Raw genomic sequence first — 25,626 nt, forward strand, 5'->3', positions numbered from 1 at the left:
GATCAGCTGATGGAATGCTCTCATCACGCGGGCTCAGTCTCCCAGTGCATTTCTCTAAATAAAGTCAACTTGTGACCAGGCTGAAGGGTTTTGCAAAGGAAGTTTACGTAAGAGCTTTCTGAAGAACTATTTGTGGAGACATTTGCAAGTGAAATGAAAAGAGGCATAGTGTACTTTTGGGGTGATTTTTTCTTTTTAAATCAGCAATGTGTTTTTTTTAAGACAGCAATGTAGCATCGGTATTATTTAGGAGCTTGTTAAAAATGCAGTTCCATTGGGCCGGCCCAGTGGCGCAGTGGTTAAGTGCATACATGTTGCTTCGGTGGCCCCAGGGTTCACCAGCCTGGATCCTGGGTACAGACATGGCACCGCTTGGCAAGCCATGCTGCGGCAGGCATCCCACATATAAAATAGAGGAAGATGGGCACGGATGTGAGCTCAGGGCCAGTCGTCCTCAGCAAAAAGAGGACGAGTGGCAGCAGATGTTAGCTCAGGGCTAATCTTCCTCAAAAAAAAAAAAAATGCAGTTCCGTGGGCCCCTCCTCCAGTTATTTTAATTCAATGGGTTGAGAGTGGGGCCCAGGAATTTGTATTTTTAATAAGTACCCCACATGATTCTGTGGCAAGAACCACATTGAAAAAGAGAAATCGAAACAAACCAAGCAAGTGAAAAAACCCACGTGCCTTAGAGCTTTCTTAGTTATATCAACAGTTGACATTTCCTGAACTTCCTGGTTTGAAAAAAGCCATGCCAGAAGGATGATGAGGGGTTCTCTTCACCTCTTGGGGCTGTTGCCAGCCTCCTTTGGTGGCCGTTGGGTGATCCACTTAGAGCAATGCTGCTAGTATTCAACATGCATTTATAGGGCACCAGTTAGGACTGTTCCAGGACTGTGGGGTTATATGTGAGGCTACTGAGTGATCCTGGCCCTTGAGGATTTTTATATCTAGTTGGGGGCACTCGATCAGTCCACCTTATTTGGTTGTCTTCATAGTCCAGTCAATGTACTTATTTTGCGCTTTGATTTACGATATTCTGTCTCCTCCCAAGGCCAGGTAGGTCTCATGAGAAGCAGGATCTCCAGTTTTGTGGTTAATACCTCCATAGCCAAGAGCAGCACCTACATACGGAGGCTGCTGGGGCAGTCCCTGTTGTTTGAGCAAATATTTGGTGAATGCTGAGTAATGGTGAACATGGAAAGAATGGGGCTGCCCAGCAGAGAGAAGTTCCTCCTCGCTTTAGAAAAGGTGGAGGAGCAGGAGACCAGTCCATCTGTCACTGGCCCCTGACCACCCTGTTTACAGCTAGAAGGTCTCAGAATAGAGATTCAAACTGCATTCTCCTATCTTAGATCCCCTAATTCCTTCTGCTGTATCATAATTTGCTGCAGTTAATTACGCAAGGTCATGGGAGACTTTTTGGCTTATAAACATGATACGTTGAGAGTTTTGCTTTGGGCAATGTGGCCACTCCCACACTTAAAAGCTTATACACCCCCCCAGCTTAATTAAGTCAGTGTTAGTTTTGGCTGAATGATCTCTGATTTGCTGCCTGTGAGATTAGAAGATTGAACTCTGTATTTTGGAAACTTTTCCAAGGCTAACAGGTGATAGCATTTCTAATGCTAAACAGGGGCCCGCCCCATGGCTGAGTGGTTAAAATTCCACATGCTCTACTTTGGTGGCCTGGGTTCACAGGTTCAGATCCTGGGCGCAGACCTACTCTACTAATCAGCAATGCTGTGGAGCCATGCTCTAGGGTTTGAGAAAATACTTGGAGGTTTTCTATTGATGTTAGCATAAGATTTGGTCCCACCAAACACATATAAATTTGATATTACCTTGATTCAGGCTATATCTCGTCTGAGTTTTAGTACTTATTCCTTTACTGTTTATCCAGTCTATAATTTCTTCCTATTTCAACTGATCCAACACACAGCTTCCAAATTCATATTCTTAAAAGACATCTGTGACCAGGGCAGTCTCCTGCTCAATGACCTGCAGTGGCTCCCCATTTGCCTATTGGATGAAGAACAAATTTCTAGACAGGGTTCAAAGCTCCCCACAGTCTGTTCCCATCCTACTTTTTGTTGTTGTTTTTGTTTTTTTTGTGAAGAAGATTCACTCTGAGCTAACATCTGCTGCCAATCCTCCTCTTTTTTTTGGCTGAGGAAGACTGGCCCTGAGCTAATGTCTGTGCCCATCTTCCTCTATTTTGTATGTGGGATGCCTCCACAGCATGGCTGATGAGTAGAGTAGGTCTGCGCCCAGGATCTGAACCTGTGAACCCAGGCCACCAAAGTAGAGCACGTGGAATTTTAACCACTCAGCCATGGGGCCAGCCCCTGTTTCCATCACTCTTCGTTTTACTTCCCATCACTCCCTGCACACTCTCTGTGCTCTGGACAATCTCCCAACATGTTCTTAGGGGCAGAGGCCAGGTCTGTTTTACTCACTGCGTCTATCGGACCTCCTGCACTGCCTGGCACATCACAGGTGCTCAAAATAAATATTAATGGAACAAACGAAGGAGGCTGCCCTTTCCTTCGCAGCTTCTGGGTGTTTACTCACACTGGAACTCCCTTCCCGCTTTCTGCCTGTGGAAATCAAAGCAACTTGGACACTTTCACCCACTTCCAAGGGAGAAGGCTACTCTCTTCTAAATTTCAGGCAAACAATTAATTTCTACGTTGGTCAGGGACTCCATCCACAAAATAACCAAAGCACAAAAGTTTACCAAGTGGACGAACATAAAGATGTCAATGAGGCGGGGAACTCCAGCAGGAAGAGATGGTGGAGGTTGGAGCTCACCACATGCCTGCCTGAATTTCACTCCTGTTGGGGCCTGTGGGGTCTGTTCAGGCTGCTGTAACAGAAACCACAGACCAGGTGGCTCAGACAACAGAAATCATGTCCTCACAGTTCTGGAGACTGGAAGTCCAAGATCTAGGTGCCTGCAGGGTTGGTTTCTTAGCTCGCAGCTGGCCACCTTCTTGCTGTGTCCTCACATGGTCTTTCTTCTATGTGTATCCACTCCTATCGTCTCTCTCTTCTTTTTTTTTTTTTTGAGGAAGATTAGCCCTGAGCTAGCTAGTGCCAATCCTCCAAGCCTCCTCTTTTTGCTGAGGAAGACTGGCCCTGAGCTAAGATCCATGCCCATTTCCTCTACTTTATCTGTGGGACGCCTACCACAGCATGGCTTTTGCCAAGCGGTGCCATGTCTGCACCCAGGATCCAAACTGGTGAACCCTGGGCCGCTGAGAAGCGGAACGTGCGCACTTTGCTGTGCCACCGGGCCAGCCCCTGTCTCTCTCTTCTTATAAGGACACCAATTCTATTGGACTAGGCCCCACTCTATGCCCTCATTAACCTTAATTACCTCCTTAAAGGCCCTATCTCCAAATAAGTCACAATGGGGCTTAGGGCTTCAACATATCGGTTTAGGAAGGGACATGATTCAGTCCATAATTGGGCCCTTTCACTTTTTTTTTTTTGAGGAAGATTAGCCCTGAGCTAACATCTGTTGCCAATCCTCCTCTTTTTACTGAGGAAGACTGGCCTTGAGCTAACATCCCTGCCCATCTTCCTCTGTTTTACGTGGGACGCCTGCCACAGCGTGGCTTAACAAGTAGTGCATAAGTCTGCACCCGGGATCCAAACCAGCTGACCCCGGGCCGCCAGAGTGGAGTGTGTAAACGTAACCACTGCGCCGCCGGGCTGGCCCCATTGGGCCCTTTCACTTTTACCCTGTGCCCCTTGAGCCCAGCTCCTGAAGGTTGAGACAGGTGAGATACGGAGAGAGTATATCCACTTTTCTCTGTTTTCCCTCCTCCCTCAGGTCCCTTTCCTTTTCCTTCTTAGCATATTGGAGATATTCTAGAATTTTCAAATAAACAGCAAAAACACGAAAGTTCTTTTTATGTTCATAAGAACAGCTGAAGAGAGCCAGCAAGTTGTTTCCTCTCCCAGAAAAAAAACAACTGAAAACATCTTCCTCTAATAAAATAGTAGAGTGAAGGCTTACTTTGTTTAAGGCTTAGATGCTGAAGGCCCCGCCTAAGTGATAATCACTGAGAGTCCACGTGATTTGTAGACGTCTCTCTGCTCACCCATAAAAGACGACATGCCTTGTTTTGTGTGTACAGCCTTGCATAGTGATGGATACATATAAATCTATGTGCAGGGTCATCTCCAGTGTTTACTCCTGGATGTGGGCTCAATGAAGGGAATAGCAGATAGGATCACCCGTGCTATTTAAAATGTTGTTCGTCTTTCTTGCTCACTCTCTCCCTCTTCTCAAACTGTGAATAGTTGAATTCTGTCGAGTTAAATGTGGATGTGTGACCCCACCGTAGCGTCCTTGCTCTGAATGAAGACCACATTAAAAGATGGGGTGAAAAACAACAAGCAGTGTGTTATCACTCCACCCTGTCTTTGCATACCTGCCAGACCTCCTGAATTTACACGTACTTGGCGGAGAGATGACTAGGGCATTCCACTTGAAACAAGCATTTGATGATGAAGGCATGTTCTGTGTCATGCCCATTTTGATTTCCGTCAACAGCAAGATATTGTTCACCCAAGGAGTCCAATCATCTGAGTAAATTGAAATTCTTTTATTTATTTCAGAGCTGTAGTCCAGGCCCAGCAACTTCAAATTCTTTGCAAATAAGTGTCAAAGGGTTCATTGCCAAAATATTTCCCAGCGTATTTCTGACTTTCCTTTTTTTAGAGAATAGACTCTACTGCCTCCCAGGGGGATATTTTATCCTCCAGCTTCTTCCATCTCTTGTATTTAAACTACCTGCCCTCCATCCCTGGGGTATGTAGTAGCCACGGTGTGTTTGGTGGATCCACCCACATCCTCTCACCCCGTGCCTTCACCTTTGGGTGCTCCTGGCACTGTGGAACCCACGATCTTTGGTAGGAAATTCCTCCTTTGTGTCGAAAAGCTTCTAACGGAGCATATTTCTGCTAAATGGAACCCAAGCCCTTGCTATCCTTAGCAGTGGGCTCTCTCCCGCAGCAGGAGGCTGGAGTGAGGCATGACGGGGAAGGCCATACTGCTTCAAATCCTGCCTCCTCTTCTTAACTGCCTCATGATCTTAGCATTTCTGAACATTTGTTTTCTCACAAGGTTGTGAATCTTTACAGGATGTCAGTTATTAATATCCTGGCAAATGTTCCCAGGCCCAGAGCAAGAGACCATTTCAAAGGATTCAACACCAAATCTTCATAGTTACTTGATTTCCTCCATCCCCACAGGGCTTGCCAAAGATTTATTTGTAATGATTTAATGAGGAACTTGCCCCTCGTACATCTTTGGAAGAAGAGCGGGTGACTTGTTAGACTCAGCCTCTTTTAACTTTTGTTTTCTCAAAACTTCAAAGTATGCATAAAAATGCTAATGTAATACATGCTCTGATTAGAAATCATTAAGAACTAAGAAGAGTCTTAAAAATGAGATTTAGACATGGGCTACTTTGACCAAACCTTTTACACAAGTGGAAAGAAGCTGTGTTTCATGTTAGAGTCGATTGTAACCTTTTCTCCTTCATGAATAACTGCTGTGTGAGTGGTTTTCTTTCATCAGCTGGGTTCCCTTTGAAGTTTCCGCCCCTGGTGAACTTTCACATCTCCTCATCTGGGCAGCTTGGAAAGGATGTGGCCAGAGCAGAAACCAAGGATACAGGAATTTCAGCTATGTGGCTGCCATGGATGACAGAGGGCCAAACAGTTAACATCTCCAAACTGCCATTTCTTTTCCATTCAAGCGTGATCAACATGCCTCTCAAAGGATCTCAAAGGCAGGTTAGAGAGGGGGCATCTGAGGGGATTTTTCCCTCGCTCTGTCCTCTGCTTGAAAGCTGTTTCCCCAGATGCCAAAACAGCTTGGTCTGCTTCTTTACTTTGTGACAATCTCTGTTACAAAGCCCCTCCTCAGTGATGTGTTCATCACTGCCTGAGGATAGAGTATCTATTCGTTCCTTTGTTGCTTCTTTCTGCCTCTCTAACCAACATATAAGCTCCCTGAGGGCGGGAACATTATCTTTCCTTTTTGTTGCTGTATCCCCAGTGCTTCGAATAGTTCCTGGAATATGCTCAAGAAATATTGGTGGGACGAATATTCTATTTTAACATCCTCATTTTGCCTATGAGGAAGCCATGATGCTAAGAGGAATGTGACTAACCCAAGGTCCCACAGCTGGGGAATGGTAGACTAGGCTGGGGCAAAAACCAACCAACCTTTCAGCCAACCAACCAACCGACCAACCAGCCAGCCAAAGACATGGTTCATGTTTTTGTGTGGATTCCCCTAAAAGCTGAGCCCCAGAGAAAGTTTGTATGCAGACAGTTTATTTAGGAAAGGATTCCAGAGACCGAGAGAGAGGAAATGGCGGAGTGGAACAGGCCAGTACAAGAAGCATTACAGAGCTGACCTTTGCTCTAGGTGGCTGCCCTCCAACTTGCCAGGGCCTTCTGAGGAGCCTAATGAAGTGCATCTCAGAACTCTCCATCTGGAGGATCAAGAGGGGGGATTAATCCACCGACTCCCGTCTCCACTGGCCAACGGGGGATCCCAGGGTTGTTAATGTCACTGTGTGAGCGCTGAACCCCACCTGGTGGATTCGCTCAGGCAAGTCTCTGTCTGGATGCACCTGAGCAAAGATGGCCAAAACTGGCTTAGAACTGGTCAGCTCAGCAGCTGCTGGAAAAAGAGATGGGGCCACTGAGAGGACCTGCAGTGTCACCAAGGGCTGTCCGACTCAGTTCATGACTTCTAGTCCTGAGCCTTTTCACTCTAATGTGGGTGCTCGGTGCTACTTGGTCACAATTAGGAGGAGTTAAATATTTTGTAAAGTACATTGAGAATTGTTTACATTATAGTGAAACGAACTGTTGCAACTCGGAGCTAAAGATATTTGTTCTGTCAACTTAAAGCAACTCAAGGTAGTCACAAATGGCTCCAAAACTAGGCCAACAAATGACTAGATCTTGTAGTCATTTCTAAGCCTTAAGAAAAAAAAAGGTCAGATTTAATGTGTCGTGTCAGAAAATGAGAAGTTTCAAGAATCTTATCTGAACTAAAGTAGCACTAGTCATTCGTATGTTCAAATGGAGAAACTTGCTTTTGGAAAAATGATGGGATAATTAAAGTGAATGCTTTTGTCTGAACCATTGTTGCCTTAGACACAGTAGCACATGTTAGCAGCTTTCAGCAGCAACACAAATTGTGGTCTGAGTGCATTTGCCCTCTCTGGCAAGCACACACCCCAATTCCCAGCATCTCTTTGTTTAATTAAGGAGAAGGATATGATTTCAGCATTGCTTTCCTGCAAATTTTCTAGCCTGCAGTATAGCTAAAGCTCATCGTAGAAAATGCTGGTTGAATCTTTTGTCTGAACAGGTGTGGATCCCAAACCCCAAACTTAAATTAATGCAATTGCTTCTGTGTTGAGCCCCATTACCACAGCATGATGGAAACTTAGTCTCAGTCAGTTTGGGATGTGCTACCTCTTTCCGCCAGGGTGACATCCAAGTTCTGGGGGCTTAGAGTGCAAGAGCTTGGGGGAGGGAGGATCTGGGTTTGAGTGGCCTCTAGTCACACTGGCATTTACTAGGATGTCCATCATCCTACCACATATCATTGGTCAGGCTGAACTGGTCACAGTTGAATTCTCTCTCATTCTCGTCCACAAAGCCCCATTCAGAACCATAGGATTCTTGGGGACCCTATGCCACTCTGCTCTTCCCATATGATGCCAGTGTGAGTTGAACTCCGTAGCTGCAAACTTTCTGTGCTTTGGTTTCCTTGTCTCCAAAATAGAGATAAAAATATAGTTGATCCTCATTATTCACGGATTCTGTATTTGCGAATTCACCTACTCACCAAAATTTCTTTGTAACACCAAAATCAATACCAGCAGCTCATTTGCAATCATTTGTGGACATGTGTGGGGGAGGAAGGGTGGCGGCAGTGGGGGCATTTGAGTTACCCAATATACTCATTCCCAGCTGTGGTAGATCAAGGTGACACTCTGCCTTCTTCTTCTTGTGGTTCTCAACTGCAAACGTGTCCTTTTTGTTGTACATTGAGGTCCAATTTTTTTTGTGTTTTTATTCTTTTTTGATGATTTCACTGTTTAAAGTGGCCCCAAATGGACTGCTGAAGTGCTGTCTAGGGTCCATAAGTGCAAAAATGTTGTGTTGTGACTTATGGAGAAAATATGTGTATTAAATAAGCTTTGTTCAGGTATAAGTTATAGCGCTGCTGGCCGTGGCTTCACTGTTAATAAATCAACAGTGTATATTAAATAAAGTATCTTTAAACAGAAACACACGTAAGGTTATGTGTTGATCAATTGATGGAAATGTGACTAGAGGCTTCCAGGAATTAACTCTGTCTTTCCCCTCAGAGCAGTAGTTTACTATTCATGGATTCAGTGTTTGTGGAGACTTTCCAGAACATAACTACCACTACTAATAAGAATCGACTGTCGTACCTTCTTGAAACGGTTATTGTGAGGATTGGATGAGTCAATATATGTCAAGCATTAGTAGAACATAGCTCGACATGGCTCATCTATCAAGAACCACTGCACGGCCGTTTCTTCTTCGGGGTCTTATTGCCCTACTGGCATCTGCCCAGGAAATGAGACATTGGTCCCTTCTGCCCTTGGATCCCCCAAGCCATCTGCAGGAGGTTCTGCTCCCCACCTCCCACCTTCCAACCCTGGCTGGGCCCAAAGAACAAGGAACAAAACCACCTCTTAGGGATTCACCAATATATGTGCACCCATCACACATGCTCTGCCTAGTCTGGGAAACTTGGCTCTTAAATCATATTTTCTACCGAATCTATCTTCTATGCCTTTGGAGCCTAAGGGCTTTTGACACTCAGAAGCAAGGAGACACATTCTTGTTTCTCTGCTTTCCACTTTCACGTCCTTCCCCTAAAGCGATGCAAAATCTTGGCTCAGCTTGAATGTGAAGGAAGGGCCCAAGGGACAAGGAAAGACCAGGGGCAGTGGTGGGCAGACGGAAACAGTGGTCAATACTTGAAACATCTCACCGTCTTTTAAGCGACAAGTTGCCTTGTAAATCTAAAGAAATGTCTGGTCTCCTTGTGTCTTATCTCTTTGACCGGAGCATATGTGTAATTTTGACTGATTTTCCTTGTACTCTCAGCCTCCAAGAGGGCAGGTCACGTCTGTCTTGTTAGTTGTTGTGTCCCCCGTGCCTAGCACAGTTCTTGGTGAGAGTAGGTGCTCCATCAGTGTCTACCGATAAACAAATGGGGTCAAGGACACACACACACACACACACATTCATACATACCCAGTAACTGGTACTTATGTTAACTCTCCAGGGTTCAGTGTGTATGTATTTGGTGTAGGTAGGGACCTCATCTGACATTTCATTGCTATTTTTTCAAAACACAAAAAAGAGTCAGAATTACTCTCTCATGAACTTCATGGGAACATGGGGGATCTTTAATGTGTCCTCCTACTGAGGTGAAGCAGCCAGTGGCACAGTGTTAGCTTTCTTGACTTGAGCTATTCCACCATTGGTGTTGAGATTGTTGAGCCATGCCTCTGAAGCAGAGAGGAACAGGCACACGGTAGGTGCAGAGTTTGACGTATATAGACTCTTTAGATTCTTTCGTCCTGAAACTCCCCTAATTTCCCATTTTATCTATTATAGTTGTGAACTGAAGAAAAAAATAATACATGTTTCTATATACTTGGACTTCTTCCAGGATGAACCATTGTTCAAGTTGTGTCATTAATTATGAAAGATAGCATCTGTCTCCCAAGCCATTCATTCTCATGAGGTTGGCTCTGGTCTGAGTTTGACAACATGGCCCGGCTCTGTAAAGAAGGAGCCAGCTGGACCACTTGTGGGCCCTTCTTTGTAAGGCTTGTTATCTTATATGGCAGCAGATGGCCTTTGGATGCTCCAGCTTATGATTTGGCAAATAGCCTGGTGATTGATTCCAGGATTCTCAATGAGGTTGATGTTGGCAGTAGAGATAAATGTAGTCTGGTTGTAGACGTGGGAGTTGGTGTTAGCCTTTGTTGCAGCTAAGATGACTAGGCTTTATTTAGGAGACTATCTTTGAAGACAAAATCCTTAGCTTAAGCCGAGGAAGCAAAAAGGGAAGCATTTAATGAAGTCCTACAGCCCTCTACTGGCCCTTATCATATCTGAAGTTGTGAATAGATGAAATGTTTCCATCCAGAGTTTCAATGTGGTATCTATTAGAAGAATTTCCCTAAATGGCTCACTATTCCTTCAGGGCACGTTCTATTGTAATTTTTAGCTAATCTCATAGTAGCTTTGGGACAAACAAAACAGTTTTGCCTGTTTTGGTCTTTTTCCTCCCTCCCTAAGAGAAGAGAGTATTGGAAATTCTCTAAGTTACTTGTAGCATGCGTTAAAGTTTTACTTAACTGATTAATGATGGAACTGATGGGGAAGACGTAGATTAACCTTCTATAAGGCAGTAAAACTGTAACTCTTCTGTAATAGTTTTAGGTTAATTTCTCTACCAGGCTACAATAACATATTACAAATTATAGAACCCTATTAATGTCTGCAGATTAACCTTAATTTTACAGGACTGCACATCGCCGTGCTTTATCAGACGTGGATTGTTGGTCAATATCCTGTGACAACAAAGCCCCATTCCCCAAGAATGTCAGATGAGGGTAACACAGGTTGATTGGAAACCGCTCTATCACCTGGCTACTCAAAAAGTGATATTTGGACTAGCAGCATTGGTGTCACTGGGGAGCTTGAAAGGAATGCAGAATCTCAGGCCCCACCCTAGATGTCCAGAATCAGAACCTGTGCTATAGAGATCGAATGTTCATATCCCTCCAAAATGCAGGTGTTGAAAATCTAATGCCCAATGTGGTGGTATTAGGAGGTGGGGCCTGGAGGAGATGATTCAGTGGAATCAATGCTCTTATAAATGGGGCCCTAGAAAGCTCCCTTTCCTCTTTGGCCATTGAGGTTATGCTGAGAAGATGGCCGTCAATGAAGAAGCAGGTCCTCACCAGGCTCCAGATCAGCCAGTGCCATGATCTTGAACTTCTCAGCCTCCAAAACCATGAGAAATAAATGTTTGTTGTTTATAAGCTGCCAAGTTTATGGTATTTTTGTTATAGCAGCCTGAATGGACTAAGAAAACGTGCACTTTAACGAGACATCCATATGATTCGTGTGCGCATTGAAGTTTAGGAAGCACTGCTTTGCAATGATATTTTAAAAATCAAGCACTTAGAATTTTCACTCTTTCCGGTTTGAGATAAATTTTTCTTCTGTAGTACTTGCCACACACCGCACTAGATGAGTGGTAAGCCCAGGTCTCGGGCCTCAGAAAGAGTCCTCGATCCTAATCACTGGGCCTAAAACGACGAAGTCCTTTCAACCAACTCCAGGCAGCTCGTCACCCTCAATGCGGTAGTTGTCTTCTCCTGCTTCTGGGTCAGGCTTTGGAATTAGGTTTTCTGTAGGAAACCAGCAGGGTTTCCTCGGTTTGGGCCCTGGTTCTGCCAATGTATGTGCTGGTGCTTTTCATGTATTGTCATGTTAACCCTCAGGAAACTCAGATGAGGAAGCGTCACCACCCCCAGTTCTCAGAGAAGTGCCCAAGATCACATGACTGGAAAGCACATGGGTGGGAATCAAAATCAGGCAAAATTCCAGCCGCCTTCTTTCCATGCTGTCTCCTGTCACCTAACCACTGTAGCCCGTGCCTGTCTAGTCTAATTCAACTAGACACGCTCCAAACATCCTTCTACTTCTGAAAATTTTTGGATTCATTGATATGTTCATTGCTAATTAAGAGCAATCCTACAAAATTATTAATAACCAACATCATCTTGATATCATTAACTAAGCACCAGCAATAAATACACTCTTCAGGACTCCTCTGTATTCTTCGTGTATCTCACTTTAGTTCTAACTTATCATTTGTTACAGTTTTTTGAAAGTAGCTGTTGACTCATCTGCTTCTCCCACTTGGAATTGCCTTCTGGAGAGGAGGGGATGGTGTGCTATGTCTTATGTAGACTTATATTGCCAGAAGCTGGTAGAGTCCTTTACACATGTTTAGTATGCGATAAATATTTATCGAAGTACGCCAAACCAGTCAACATAAAACTGTACTAGGAAACCCTCCAATTATAGGACTCAATTGATATACTATAAACCCATCATTATATGAATATCTATGTATTTATATTCATAAAATAAAACCACCATTCCATTGCACAGTGGAGGATTTATTTCACGTATCAATTCCTTCAAATGGACAGGGGTCTTCTGTTCTATGTTTTTTCTGCTCAGTGAAACAATAAGTTTGAAGGAAAGTGGCATAAATGATAAGAGAATTAAATGGCAGTATGACAACCATTGATCTGGTTACAAAGGATAAATAGTTTCAAAAAAAGTTTGCATAAGTTTGTCATAGGGTAAATTTAGGTCAGGAGTTCTCAGCTGGGGCCTAGTTTGCTCCCAAGGGGACGTTAGGCAATGTCTGAGACATTTTTGGTTGCCATAACTGCTGGTGGGGATGGAGAGGTTCTTCCTGGCATTTAGTGGGAAGAGGCCAGAAATGCTGCTAGACATCCTATAATGCACAGAACAGATCACCAGGACAGAGAATGATCCAGCCCAAAATGTCAGTAGTGCCAAGATCGAGAAACCCCGATTTAGATGGACCCTCGGATAGTGCTAGACCTATAGTGTGTTCTTATTGGTTGATTGCTTGGCTCAGCACATGGCCTCTGACACCCTCAGCATCTCCACAATTGCATAAAGAGAGTCATTGTCTAATGGAGATCCAGAGGCACCACAAGCCCCAGAACTGCCCTCTAAATCAGCGACAGAATGTAGCTGCCTCAAGGACATCCCCTTCCTCTCAGATCCTAGGACCCACCCTCCACGACAAGCCACCATATCTGCCATTTACCCGTTCATCTATACACCCATCACCTGTAACTGGACCTTATATTTTTGTTGGCACAGAAGGTGTGTTTTACTTCATTGCACCCCATTGGCCACCATTTCCCATAATTCTGCCTTCCAATGCTTTGGCACTCATGGCAGGATAATTTTATTTACTTTTGGGTTCAATGGTTAAACAGTTGTTCATCTGTAAATATCTTCTATGGTAAATTGCAACTAACCAGCAGGTGAAGTGACGAGAATCGCCCATTCTGCATAAATTAGGATTCATGGTACTTGGAATTCAGATTTGTGACCCTGGGGTCAGGGTTCATGTAAGTTTAGGTATTTAGGGTTAGAGAGAGAGAATTCCGTGAGTTCTCTTTTCTTCCTTGATTCTCTGGTTTGTGAGGATGTTGTCTTTATGTGGGAAATAAAATGGAGACTTCATTCACACAAGCAAAACAAAAACAGAAACAAGCTGTTGTGTCTGGGTGACTATTTGTGTTTGATGAGGCGTGATGGAGGCTAACATGTACAGGTATGTGACAGGAGTGTCAGCCTTACACAAGCTCGTGACTTAGGTAGAATATGCGTTTGGCATCCATCTCCTTACTTCTCCAGACCTTCTCCCACCCTGTGGTCTGGCCCCTTCAGCCTGGTACTCTCAGAAGTCACTGATGCCCGCCACCAGGAGGAACATCTGAGGAGCACTTACTCCTTTGGTGCTGAGTAGTGAAATGTCTTGTCCATACCAAGAGCACTTGCATTTTAACTCAGGAACCCCAAAGAATGAATCACCAATAATAAGATTTCAAACATTAGGCCATTAGGGTGGGATCGATTTTGAGGAGTCCTTCCTCAGTGTCCCTCAAGTCATACTGTCTTTAAGCAAAAGTAGGTAAAACAAACACCAGAAAGACTTCAGATCAGAGTCCTGTGAGATAATAATAATATTTTTAAAAATTCATGTTTAAGTTTTTGCTCTTATTTTTTTCCTGTGGCTATCAACTAGAAACAAGCACCTTTAGCTTCTAACAAAGGAAAGAAGACAGGTTCCAAGGCTGTTTGATCTTTGCAAACTTTTGTCATCCTAGGAAACTTATTAATAGATAAATGACAAAACGCATCATTGTATTTTGTTGCATTCAGAAATTGGTTTTCTTTATGGTCAGGAATTTTAGTTCTAAAGGTGTGTAAAGAGTACAGTTTAGCAAGGCCACAGGACTTCTGATGGTGGCAATATTTACTAAGCACTTACCGTGTATCTGGCACTGTTCCGTTTTCCAGTCATGACCCTACTTGTAGGTTACTCTTTTGTCATCATCCCCATATTATGAGTGAGGAAGTCCAAGGTCACAGCACGTACATGCCAGAGCCGGGTCTTGAACCCATGCTTCCTGGCCTCTTACTGTGTGTTACCTCTCCAGTCAAAACCAGGAGCCTCTGCTGTCCTCAGGGAGCTTTCCCACTGACGGGATGGGCCTGCACATGATGAAAGGGAGAGAGTCCTTCTAAATATGCTAATGCAGCTCTTTCTTGCTTTTCAGGTCTCGGAGGTGCCCTGGGCTACATTTTGGGCGCCATTGACTGGGCGCATCTGAAACTGGGAAGAATGCTGGGCACAGAATTCCAGGTCATGTTCTTCTTCTCCGCCTTGATGCTTACTTTGTGTGTTGTTATTCATCTGTGCAGTATTCCTGAAGCCCCACTTAGACATGTTGCAAAGGATATTCCCCCCCAGCAAGACTCCCAAGACCCTCTCTTGTCATCAGACAGAATGTATGAGTATGGGTCTATCGAGAAAGTTAAAAACGGTTATATAAACCCAGAGATGGTGCTTCAGGGAGAGAAAACAAAAAATACCCAACAGGTAAAGATGCAAATTCTTTTTTCTTTACTTGGGAAAAATATTCTTGTTCTTACCCTTTCTTCTTATTATTATTTGTCGTTGTCTTTTTTATTATCCTTTGTCTTTGCTTTGTTTGCTTATTTGATGTGTGGAGTTTTGTGAAGTCTAATTGAATCCTCAAATCCCCAGTAGCTATTATCCCTTGGAATTAAAACTTTGCACCCAAAAGGAAACATGTATGTCTTTTCCTCTGGTTCTCTTGTCTCTTACTCTTTTCAGGGCATTGAACCAGGGAAGATGAAGCCAGTTGGAAAATGTTAGACCATAAGAGAAGCCTGGAACCATCCTCAGGCCACAAGAAATATCTTCACTTCTTAGATTAGTATTACAAATTTGTTCCTCCAAATGACAGCATCCTTGGTTTGGATAAACTAAGAGGTTATTGGGATGAAGCCTTCATTTTATCTTGATCACACAGCAAATAGAGAAAATGTGAGAATCTACATCTCCGGAGACCAGGCTAGACCACCTTTCCCTGCACCAGGCTGCCTCAGGAGAGCACCCAACCCCCTGCCCATCCCAGTTAGCCTGGATCTGCCTTGTCGTGCAGTTCTGCAAGGCAACCCATGCCATCATTAAAAGATGTGTGTGTTTTTGAAGATTTATTTGACATAATATTCAGATAAAACACACAGACACATGCAAAATGATCTCCTTTTTGGGCAAAGCTACACATATACAGGAAAAAAAAGAAAGGATATATATCCCAATGTTAGTTGAAGTTATTTTCTCTGGGTGATGGGGTAACAAGTGTTTTAATTTTCTTTTCAAAACCCTTCAGTATATCCAACATTTCTATGATGGACAAGTATTACTTTGAAAATAAAGAAAAAATAATGTCATGGTTTAAGGAACCAAACAAGGCAGGGTTCTACTACAGGTAAGTAGACATTACCCTGAGAGATTATCCCGGCCTCTTTGCCCCATTGATAGATTATGACTTCCTGCCAAAGAGTTACCCAACAGAGGCTGTCTCACTCCATTCGCAACTCATGTTGTGAGGAGCATATGAAATCAAGTGAGTAGAAGTCTTATGGAAGGCCTAAAACCCTCCACACTCATAAGAAAATAAACTCATCAAATACAATTAACTTTCTAGTATGTGCCGCATACATACACACTATAGGCTGTGAATGATTTTATTTGATTTAAAAACAAAATAAAACAACTTGAGAATAAAAAATGGAGTAACATATCTTAGGCTCAAAGCCAAGCAACTAGCTCTTCTATTCCAAATGTGCATCTGGGGAGTGTCCCGCTGAGCAATGGGAGTCCACCCGACATCAGGGCCGGGACGCTGGCCGTCATTGCTTGTCAAAGTCATTACTTTCCAAAATGAAGGTGGTTGTACAATTTGAGAACTGGAATTTTTTTTTTTTAATGGCAAGAAACCTGAATTATTTCAGGGTTCAAACCAGATCCCACAAAATCCATCTGCAGTTTCTCACATCACCATTGCTCAGTTCAACCTTTCAGTAGGCTCCTTTTGAGTGTACTTTTGCAAAGTTCTCTTCCCTCCCAATGGCTCTGTGCCTTTTCACTTATGAATCCATCACCACCCAATCTCCAGTTGATGAAGGCACGCAATACATGCAGTAAAACTCCCGGAGGCTCTGAACCAACAAGAGGCCTTTACCAAGGGAATTGATGAGTCAGGGAATAAGATGCCAGCTGAATTTTCATTCCGAGTTAAAATACCCAAAGGGGCTTTGGATATTTACATTCCCAGCTTTTACAGAAATACTGGGCACAATATGAAAGCTCATATTTATTTTTGGTTGAAAGGAAAAATTAGGTTAACAATAAAAGCAGGGTGAAAATTATGTATAAGGCAGCATAAATTAATATTTGGAATGAGGCTGAACTCTTGCTGGCGAGATTAACTTTTTAAAATTTTGCATTTTTGGAAAGAAGGGAAGAAAAGTGAAGATAAATCATTTAGTCTCAGGCGTGAAAATCAGGCTGTTGTTTCTCCATCTGTACCTTTCGCTGCTTCTTCCTGTGGTTGAGTAAAAAGTAATAATTCTACATTGAGTTTCTGTTACAGTCGCCATTTATTTTGACAGGTACCATATTTTACATGCAGAAAACAGTTATTTTTCCCAACTCCAAGGGAATGTCTATACTTTTTAATACTGAGATTAAGTAAAAGAAAACTGGTTCAGTCGTGGTCAGTAGGTTGAATACTACAAAACTGATGAATTAAAAAATCAACTTACACCACAAACCTACAATGAGTAAATATAATTTTACACAATAAAGAAGTAAAAAGCATAATTATATAAGGTTAAGAATTTTAAAATAATATACTGTTATAGTTAAAAAAGAAAAGCTCAGGAGACTGTCTTGTAAATGAACCAGCCAGGATTCAATTTCATTATGTCAAGATTCAGAATAAATAAAAATCTGACAAGAAAGACCTGTTAACCAGCCATGTTGATGTTTACAGTCTCAGTGTCTTCAAGGCAGCCGACTGCTTAATATTTCCAAGGTTTCTTTCTTCTCTTATACGACAAGGTGTTAAAGGTTGTTTCATTCTTTGTATTTCAAAACAGTGTCTCAATAGTTCAAAACTTCTCATTCTCTCAAGGCTCCTGATACCAAAAAGTTGTAGCCTCCAGTTTTAACATAATTTAAGTCTAAATTAAAAAATTTGGGGCACATGTGCTCATTTTGTGTGTGTGTATGAGGGTGTGTGTGTGTGTGTGTTCTAAGTGTTCTCAATTCTGACTCAACATAGAGCTCATTTACATGTGTGGGCTGGTGGCAGGATCCAAGGAAATAAACTAGAAGGAGGTACCTGGCCAGGAGCAGAGAGCTGATTGGCTCTCTGTATTTGTTTTCTATTGCTACATAACACATCACCACAAATTTAGCAGCTTAAAACCACATCCATTCATTATCTCATAGTTCTATAGTTCAGAAGTATGGATGGGCTCAGCTGGGTTCTCTGCTCAGGGTCTCACAAGGCTGAAATCAAAGTGTCAATGGAGGTACATTCTCATCTGGAGGCTCAACCGGGGAAGAATCTGCTTCTGAGCTCATTCAGGTAGAATCTAGTTCCTTACGATTGTAGGACTGAGGTCTCTGTTTTCTTGCTGGCTGTTGGCCAGGAGTCACTCTCATCTCCTAGAGGCCACTCTCAGTTCCTTTCCACATGGCCCCCTCCACCTTTAAAGCCAGCAATCCTTGTGTTTTGAAACTCTTTGACTTCCCCTTCTACTCTCAGCAGGAGAAAACTCTCTGCTTTTTAAAGAGCTCATGTGATTTGATTAGGGTTACCCAGATAATCTCCCTTTTGATTTAACTCAAAGTCAACTGATTTGTAACCTTAATTATATCTGCAAAATTCCTTTGCTGTATAACATAGTATAATCATGAGGTAACACCAGGGGATGGAGATCATGGAGCCATCTCAGAATTCAGCCTACCACACTTTGAGTCAAGAAATCTAAGAATTATAATCATCTGAGGGCTAGCTTAGATCTGTGAGCTTTGTCCTCATGCAGTGGTTCTGTCTTTCAAAGATAGGACGCTAAATGTCTCTTACATCTTGGCCCAAAGAAATCTCCCTTTCCAGTCCCTTCACCCTTAGGTCCCCAAAGCCCCATTATGGGCCTGAAACTGCTAAGTATCCACACTTAACAGAACACCTCCTATGAGACATCTTCATGGAAACCGTGGTGCCATGCCCACAAAGTGTGACCCTGTGTGATGATCGACTGACAGATACGTAACATGGCTGTGTGCTCTGTCTCCCACAGCTAGTTTGCATGTCTGCTCTGAAGGTCACACCTGTCTCATGTTTTATTCCAGACTCGGAGGACAATGACCATGAAGTCACTGCTGAGGGCACTGGTGAGTATGCCTCCCCACTACCGCTACCTTTGCATCAGCCACCTCCTTGGATGGACCGCCTTCCTGTCCAACATGCTCTTCTTCACAGATTTCATGGGCCAGGTAATGAACATGTCTTTGCACACACACAATCATTGACTTGCACATCAATCCCTCATTCAGCACCTGTCAAGTTTCTACTGGGCTGACCTCTAGGATGGGCACGGTAAAAATGTAGAAAGGAGTACCTTCAAGGAGCTGGCTTACAGACAGTTTCTAGAGGCAAGTCACCACACCCTAGACAATGAGAGGACACTATGGGACCAGTATTTGATTAAATACAACAAATAGGGAAAAATTGATGTGAGCTATAGTGGTCATAACAGGCTTAATAAAAGAGGTGCAGCATGATCCAGGCCTTGAAGGGTAGGAGTTGGAAAGAGAGAGGAGAGGGAGGAAACATTCCGAGCAGGAACAAGAATGGCATGCTTGGAGATGAGTCAGAAGCCTGTTGTCTGTACCAGAAGATGGGTTGCCTAAATTGGGTTGGGCCAGATGTTAGGCGGAAGGAGGAGTGTTAATGATCCAGGGAGAGGTTAGGATTTGTTAAGGCTTGATGTAGTAAGCCTTAGGACTTCCTTAGGTCCTTGAGTAGAGGTGTGAAAGAATGAAAGGGGTGACATGGCCATGGGAGAATGAGGTCTGTGCCCTAGGAAAAGCTCCTCGTGGGTGGAGAGCAGAGTATATGAGAAGGGGCATATGTGAGGGGCAGAGTATATGAGAAGGGGCATATATGAGCAGAGTATATGATAAGGATCACACTGCATTTGTAGCTGAACAACCCCAAATCTCTCTTTCAGATTGTGTACCATGGGGATCCCTATAGTGCACACAACTCCACAGAGTTTCTCATCTACCAAAGAGGGGTCGAGGTTGGATGTTGGGGTTTGTGCATCAACTCCGTGTTTTCCTCACTTTATTCTTGTAAGTCTCCTCTTTCTAGGAGTGTCTTCTAAAGAGCTCTGGTCTAGCAGAATCTTGCATTTTATATTTCTATATTTATTATTTGCTCTTTAAAATACTAGATTCTTGATAAATATATGGAGGTCAGGTAACAAGATGGTGAAGTGTTGGACGGACGAAGGATGGAGTTCCAGCTGGAAGTGGTGATCGGCAGCAAGTCTCTGTTCTGCTGGAGTTGGATCATTGGCGAAGTTTCATGGATATGCTTATCTGATTTGTGGATGACACAAAACAGCAGGGATGGTTAATATGCTAGGTGACAAAATTAACATGTAAAATGATCTTCGCTCAGATGGGCAGGGTGGTATGTTACAGGAGCACTGTTCCGGGATTGAGAGTAATGGCTTTCTTTCTTAGGTACCAGCTTTCCATGGGGTCTGGAGCCTGTTAACCCCCACTTAGCTAAATTTCAGCTGTGAGGACACTGTAAACAAAGGGATTTCTTCGATTGGTTTTAAATAAGTCCAAACTGATGTTACTTCAACTCCAGGGCATCACATAGACTCATTTTGTGCTTGCTAATGTGGTTGGAAATCTCCAAGCCCTGTATACATTGAATCAAGTGAAAAGTCTGACCTATAAAATGTATGCAGTTTCCCTATTTGGAGTGGAAATTGGGCTCCTGATAATGGGAGCTCCTCCAGGATTGTGGGGAGAATAACTGGTCCCTGACTTGGAGCTCTAGGCTTTGGACAGGCCCAGGGGACGGCAGTGGGATGGCCCAGGTGGGGCAGGGGGAGGTGATGTAGGACATTCCCCGTTACCATTCTCAGAGGCATCATTCTATCATTGACGTGTGCTTCTTATGGGGCAAGAGGGTGACATATACAATGACCCCTGGTTTGGTGTTTAGCCTTCCACCTAGCCATAGCATGGCAGGAAATCTGCTTCAAGATCAAGAAAATCTCTTCAAAATATAGCACAATTGGGAAAAGGGACCTAATATAAACATACAAGGAATTAGTGAACCAAATAATCATAAAACCATAACATTCATTATTTTTAAATTTATGACAACCAAATAGTGGTGGCTTAAATCTTACATTTCCTTAGCAAAATTCTCCCTTTTGCTCTTAGAGTATATGAACTAAGAAAATTCCAGGAGGAAAACTTCAAGTATTTAAAATAGAATTAGGGAGCATTAGACTAAAACGGTCTAATAAATTATCCATCTTAGTCCCTTTGTGCTTTCAAGAGGTGGGAGGACTATTTACTATGACTTTTATTCTTGTAAGAGGAACACATTTTTCCACAAATAATCAGCATTTTAATTTTGTGTCAATTTTAGCTTTTTTCCCCTCAAAGAATCCCTACTAAGTACTATTCCACTAGTCTAGTTTGAGTTCCTGTATGAGTTTCATGGCATTTGAAAATTAAAAAGCATGTTATTTTTAGGCCCTTCCTAGTTAAAAGCCCTATGTACAAAATAAACTATAATTTGAATCGTGTTCCAAAGTTATACTCACATACAAATCTTTGGGATCCCTATCATTGTGAATTAGAACTAGAATTTTATTTATAAAATACCAGCCAACCCTGCTTAAGGATCTTCAGGGGCTCTCATGCCCATAGGATAAAGTCAAAGTCCTGAGCTTGGAATTCTAGGATTTTCCATTTGGTCTGGTTCAAACTTTGACCTCTCTCACTTCCACACAGATTAACTATCCCTGATGACCCACTACACGGACTTTCTCATCTCTGTATATTTGCTGCTGCTTTTGTTGTCTTCTTCTACCTGAGTTGCTCTTTCTACTTCCCCACTAGACAACTCCTAGTCATGCTTTTAGACCCAGCTCAAATATTACCTCCTCTGTGAAATCTTTCAATTCTTTCCCCCTGCACCCCAACCCACCCTGGGCAGAATCAATCATTTCCTTAAATTCCAGAGCACACTATATAACCTTCTCTTTTGTACTCATCACATAACATCAGGTGCAGATCTCAAATTTCTATCCAGATGGAGCTTGACAGGGCAATCTGGCTGCTGGGGTGGCAGGTGGGGTATGATGATAAAGGACTTGTTTTCAAGTTCCTTTTGCATGGCAGGCACACTTAGATCAATGAGAATAGTAACACTGAGTACTGAAATATAGCCAATTGTTCATACCATACGCTACTATTCATAACTCGTACTTAAATTTCCCTCCAGTCCTAACGAGAGGCACAATGTAAGGATAAGACCACTACTGGGTATCAGACTCAGCAGAGGGTAAGTCAGCTTTACTGATTTCTCTTCATGGATAAAGCATTCTTTGCCAGACTTTCAGTCTTTGTACCGAAGTTACCTATGTTTCCAAATAGCTCTTTATCATTCTTTGTTTTCTCCTTGGCTGGCGTACACACTTGCATGAGAGCATTTCCCTAATGAATATTGATGGTATCTTTTAGGTATTGAGACATGTTAGATTGCATTTACTGCATAAACAAAATCACTAAGCAAACAGAAACTGACCTGGCTTTATACTGCCTTCATTCTCAATCTTGACAACAGCCTTCCAAGATGAATTTAATAGAGGAAGCAATGTTGCTCACTTATCTTTTTCAGAACAGTTTCCATCAGATGACCTGAGACAGTGTTTAGTCTCATAATTGATTCAAATGTAATACAGGTTAGGTTTCTTGTCTATGTGGTGTAAGTCCAATAACTATTTGGATAGATATGGGAAATTTCATTCCTGAATAGGCACATTTCACGTATCTATTGTTTATCCCCTGGGTTCGTGTGTTTCAGTAAAATGGAGCAGGGGAAAGATAAGGAATGTATGGGTTAAAAACAACTGATTAAAAAAGAAAGATTTTTTTTAAAGCAATTTTTCCTGCCATGGTGTAAAACATTTTAAGGCAGAATTTTCAAAATTTTAAAGTGAGCTCTACCACCATACTTTTGTGAGCAAGCCAACTTTACCTGCTGGGAGGGGACCCAAGTTCAAAGGGAACCATCTTCAGCCCAGCCTGTATTGGTTGAAGTAATGATAGCCACCACTACCTGGATGTCTCCTATGTTCTTAGCATTGGGCTGAGTGATTTCACAGATATTTTATCTCATTTGATCCTGACAATGAACCCAAAGAAGGGTTTTATTAGTCCCATTTTTCAGATGAGGAAGCTGAGGTTTTGAGAAGTTGAGGAGGCTGTACGTAGAGGGTGAGGGAGCCAGCAATGGGGAGGTGCCAGGTGCAGTGGGAGCCCCTTACCAGCCTGGGAAGGGTTGGAAGCCAGAAAAAGTGTCTGCACATAATGCACATCCTTGACTTCCTTCTCAGGTGTGCAGACAGCATTCAGCTGCGGGGCAAAGAAGTGGATTTGGCTCATTCTGTAAAATCTGGTTGTTTTCATTTCCTCCAACCTGGCTGTGGGCCATGGGGCCAAGATGAGCCTGGGTTGTTGTTTGGTCCCATTAGCCTAGATCCCAGTGAATCAGAATGACCCCCACTTTTCGTCCATGTCTTGCTGCCCCAGGGCCCCACAGCCAAGGCTGGCTTTCCCACCACCCCTGTTGCATGCTGTTGCTATCCAGCTGCCTGCTACCCAGTGCCTGGTCCTCTTTCCCTGTGGAAAAGAAAATCAACCTAGCAAGGCAATTTCCAGCTCTCCTTTATGCAAAGGGTTTAAAACGGATTCCAAAAGCCAGCTGTTTTCAAGCACAGATAGGGAAGTTCTTTTGTTCCTGACTCAGTATCAAAGGAAGGCTTCTAAAAAAAGTGAATCCTCAAAAGAAGGGATTATCTGAAATTATTAAATGTGGTGAGACACAGTCAGCTGTAATTTCTCCCTCTCTTCTCCCCACAGACTTTCAGAAAGTTTTGGTATCCTACGTTGGATTAAAGGGTCTTTACTTCATGGGGTATTTGCTGTTTGGCCTGGGGACAGGATTCATCGGGCTCTTCCCCAACATCTACTCCACCCTGGTCCTGTGCACCTCGTTTGGCGTGATGTCCAGCACCCTGTACACCGTGCCCTTTAACCTCATTGCCGAGTACCACCGCGAGGAGCAGGAGAAGCAGGTGCGTCATTGACCCTCTGTGCTGGGTAACATCTGGACTCCTCTGAAGCTGGGGGAGTTGGTACGAAAGCGTAGAGCAGAACTTGAAACAGCAGCCCTGAAGTGCCCAGCCACATGTAATGATGGTCCGGCCAAGGCACGATCAGCTTTCCCAGCCCACCCCTCTCCTCCTTACTCTGAAGCCCTGTGCACCTGGGAGCGTCAGGGCAGTACCATTAACCACATTTGTCTGATTAGGAAAAGAGGGCTCAGGAATGCTGAGAACCAGCCTACACTCATATAGGGTCAAAGAAAGGGGAACCCAGGGATTCTGACAACTGCCCCAATGTCCAGCACACCTGCAGCATTTCTGGGTCCCCCCGACCCCCAGCACTGCAGAGGTGCATAGTGGGATTTCTGGGAGTTATTGGTTGAGGGTAAGAAATTCTTAGGCAATGTTTTCCTTGGAGTCCCGATTTCAGTAAGTCAGACCCCATGTGCAGGGAAGAAAGTTGGGGTTGCAGGGGGTCACCCCCACCAGCTGCCTCAAGGGAGGCCCATCTCCACCTTGGAGCTCTGGCTAGAGGGCCAGGCAATAAAGCCCTAAAAGAACACTAGGTTGGGTATTTCTGCTCTAAAATTACCTCCTTTTCTTATCAATATATGCCACTTTTTCCCCATGAAAATAGGCTTACATTTCTTCACCTGGAGGAGTGATGTAAAAGCTAAAGAGATACCTTTGAGTTTAATCCACCACAGCATGAAACTGCCAAAACACTGAACACGTGCACATGACTGCAGTGCCGGCTTTCTTTTCCATCATTTAATCCAGCAAACGCAGCAGGGTGGAATGGCACCACGAGTTCACACCGTTCAAACAAGAGTTGTGGCAGTCCTTATCCCCTGGCAAACGTTGTCACTAATGTTTCAACGCGTGACAGGGGTTTGCTGTTAAAAAGAACGGTCCCCCCAAAGAGAGAGTTGGATGGGACTAGGGCAAAAGCACGTAAGCTTTGAAACCTGGATTCAAATCCTGCCTCCCCCACTTGGCAGCTGTGGGACACTGGGGATGTTATTCATTTATTTATTAAATATCACTTAAAATGAGTTCATTTTTAGATGGAGTAATATATTCTCATGGTTCAACAATCACAACGATATGCAGCTATACTCTGAGAAGTGGCTCTCATCCACCCTTCCCTCTACTCTTTTGGGTTTTTTATCTTTCCAGCATATTTTCATGAAAATCAAGCAAATAAGAATCTGTTTTCTTGTTTCCCGTTTCTTGTTCAAAGGATCATAGGCATTTTTCTGCACAATGATTTTGTTTTACTTAATAGCATAGGAATGATCATTCAAACTCTGAGCCTCAGTTTCCTAATCAATCAAATGAGAACAATATATGCACCTTATAGAGTTATCAGAAAATTAAATTAAACAAAAAGTGCAGGTTATGATCTTATCACGTTGCCTACCTCACACCTGGCAGAGACTCAAAACATGGTAGTTAGTATTATTGTTATCATGATAATAATGTGGGCATCTGGGGAGGTGGTGATGATGAAATGAAGTAACATATGTGAAAGAACCTTGCACAAGGCCTAGCACGTAAAAGACATCCAATAACTGGCAATGTTATGAACAAATTCAGACAAAATATCAACTATAATCAATATTAATATATTAACCAAATATCAAACATGTTTTGAAAGGGTGAATTGCTTTTTTATGTTGCTTCTCCTATGTATATCAGTGATTCAACATCCTTCTAAAAATGTTTGAATTTTTAACACTAAGGGAAGGAAAGAAATGGGCTATTTATTGAGTTTCTACTACGTTGAATTTACTGACTTCTTAGGAAGAGATAATTTTGCATGTATTAACCATTTAACCCTCATAGGTGTTAACAGTGGAA

General features: G+C 43.1%; 1 protein-coding gene across 4 annotated transcripts in view; it reads left to right on the forward strand.

The window, feature by feature from the left end:
* SLC45A2 (solute carrier family 45 member 2) overlaps nt 1-25,626 on the forward strand; it is a 37,077-nt gene that overhangs the window by 6,793 nt on the left and 4,658 nt on the right. For 3 of the 4 annotated variants that reach the window (XM_070519808.1, XM_070519809.1, XM_014831209.3), the window contains 4 exons: nt 14,508-14,830; nt 18,686-18,829; nt 19,567-19,690; nt 23,519-23,733. In XM_070519808.1, the coding sequence (XP_070375909.1) occupies nt 14,508-14,830; nt 18,686-18,829; nt 19,567-19,690; nt 23,519-23,733 (806 nt within the window). The remainder of the gene's footprint in view (nt 1-14,507; nt 14,831-18,685; nt 18,830-19,566; nt 19,691-23,518; nt 23,734-25,626) is intronic. The other variant, XM_014831210.3, reaches the window with a different exon arrangement.

This window comes from Equus asinus, chromosome 10 (assembly GCF_041296235.1).
Source record: "Equus asinus isolate D_3611 breed Donkey chromosome 10, EquAss-T2T_v2, whole genome shotgun sequence".
Lineage (NCBI taxonomy): Eukaryota > Metazoa > Chordata > Mammalia > Perissodactyla > Equidae > Equus > Equus asinus.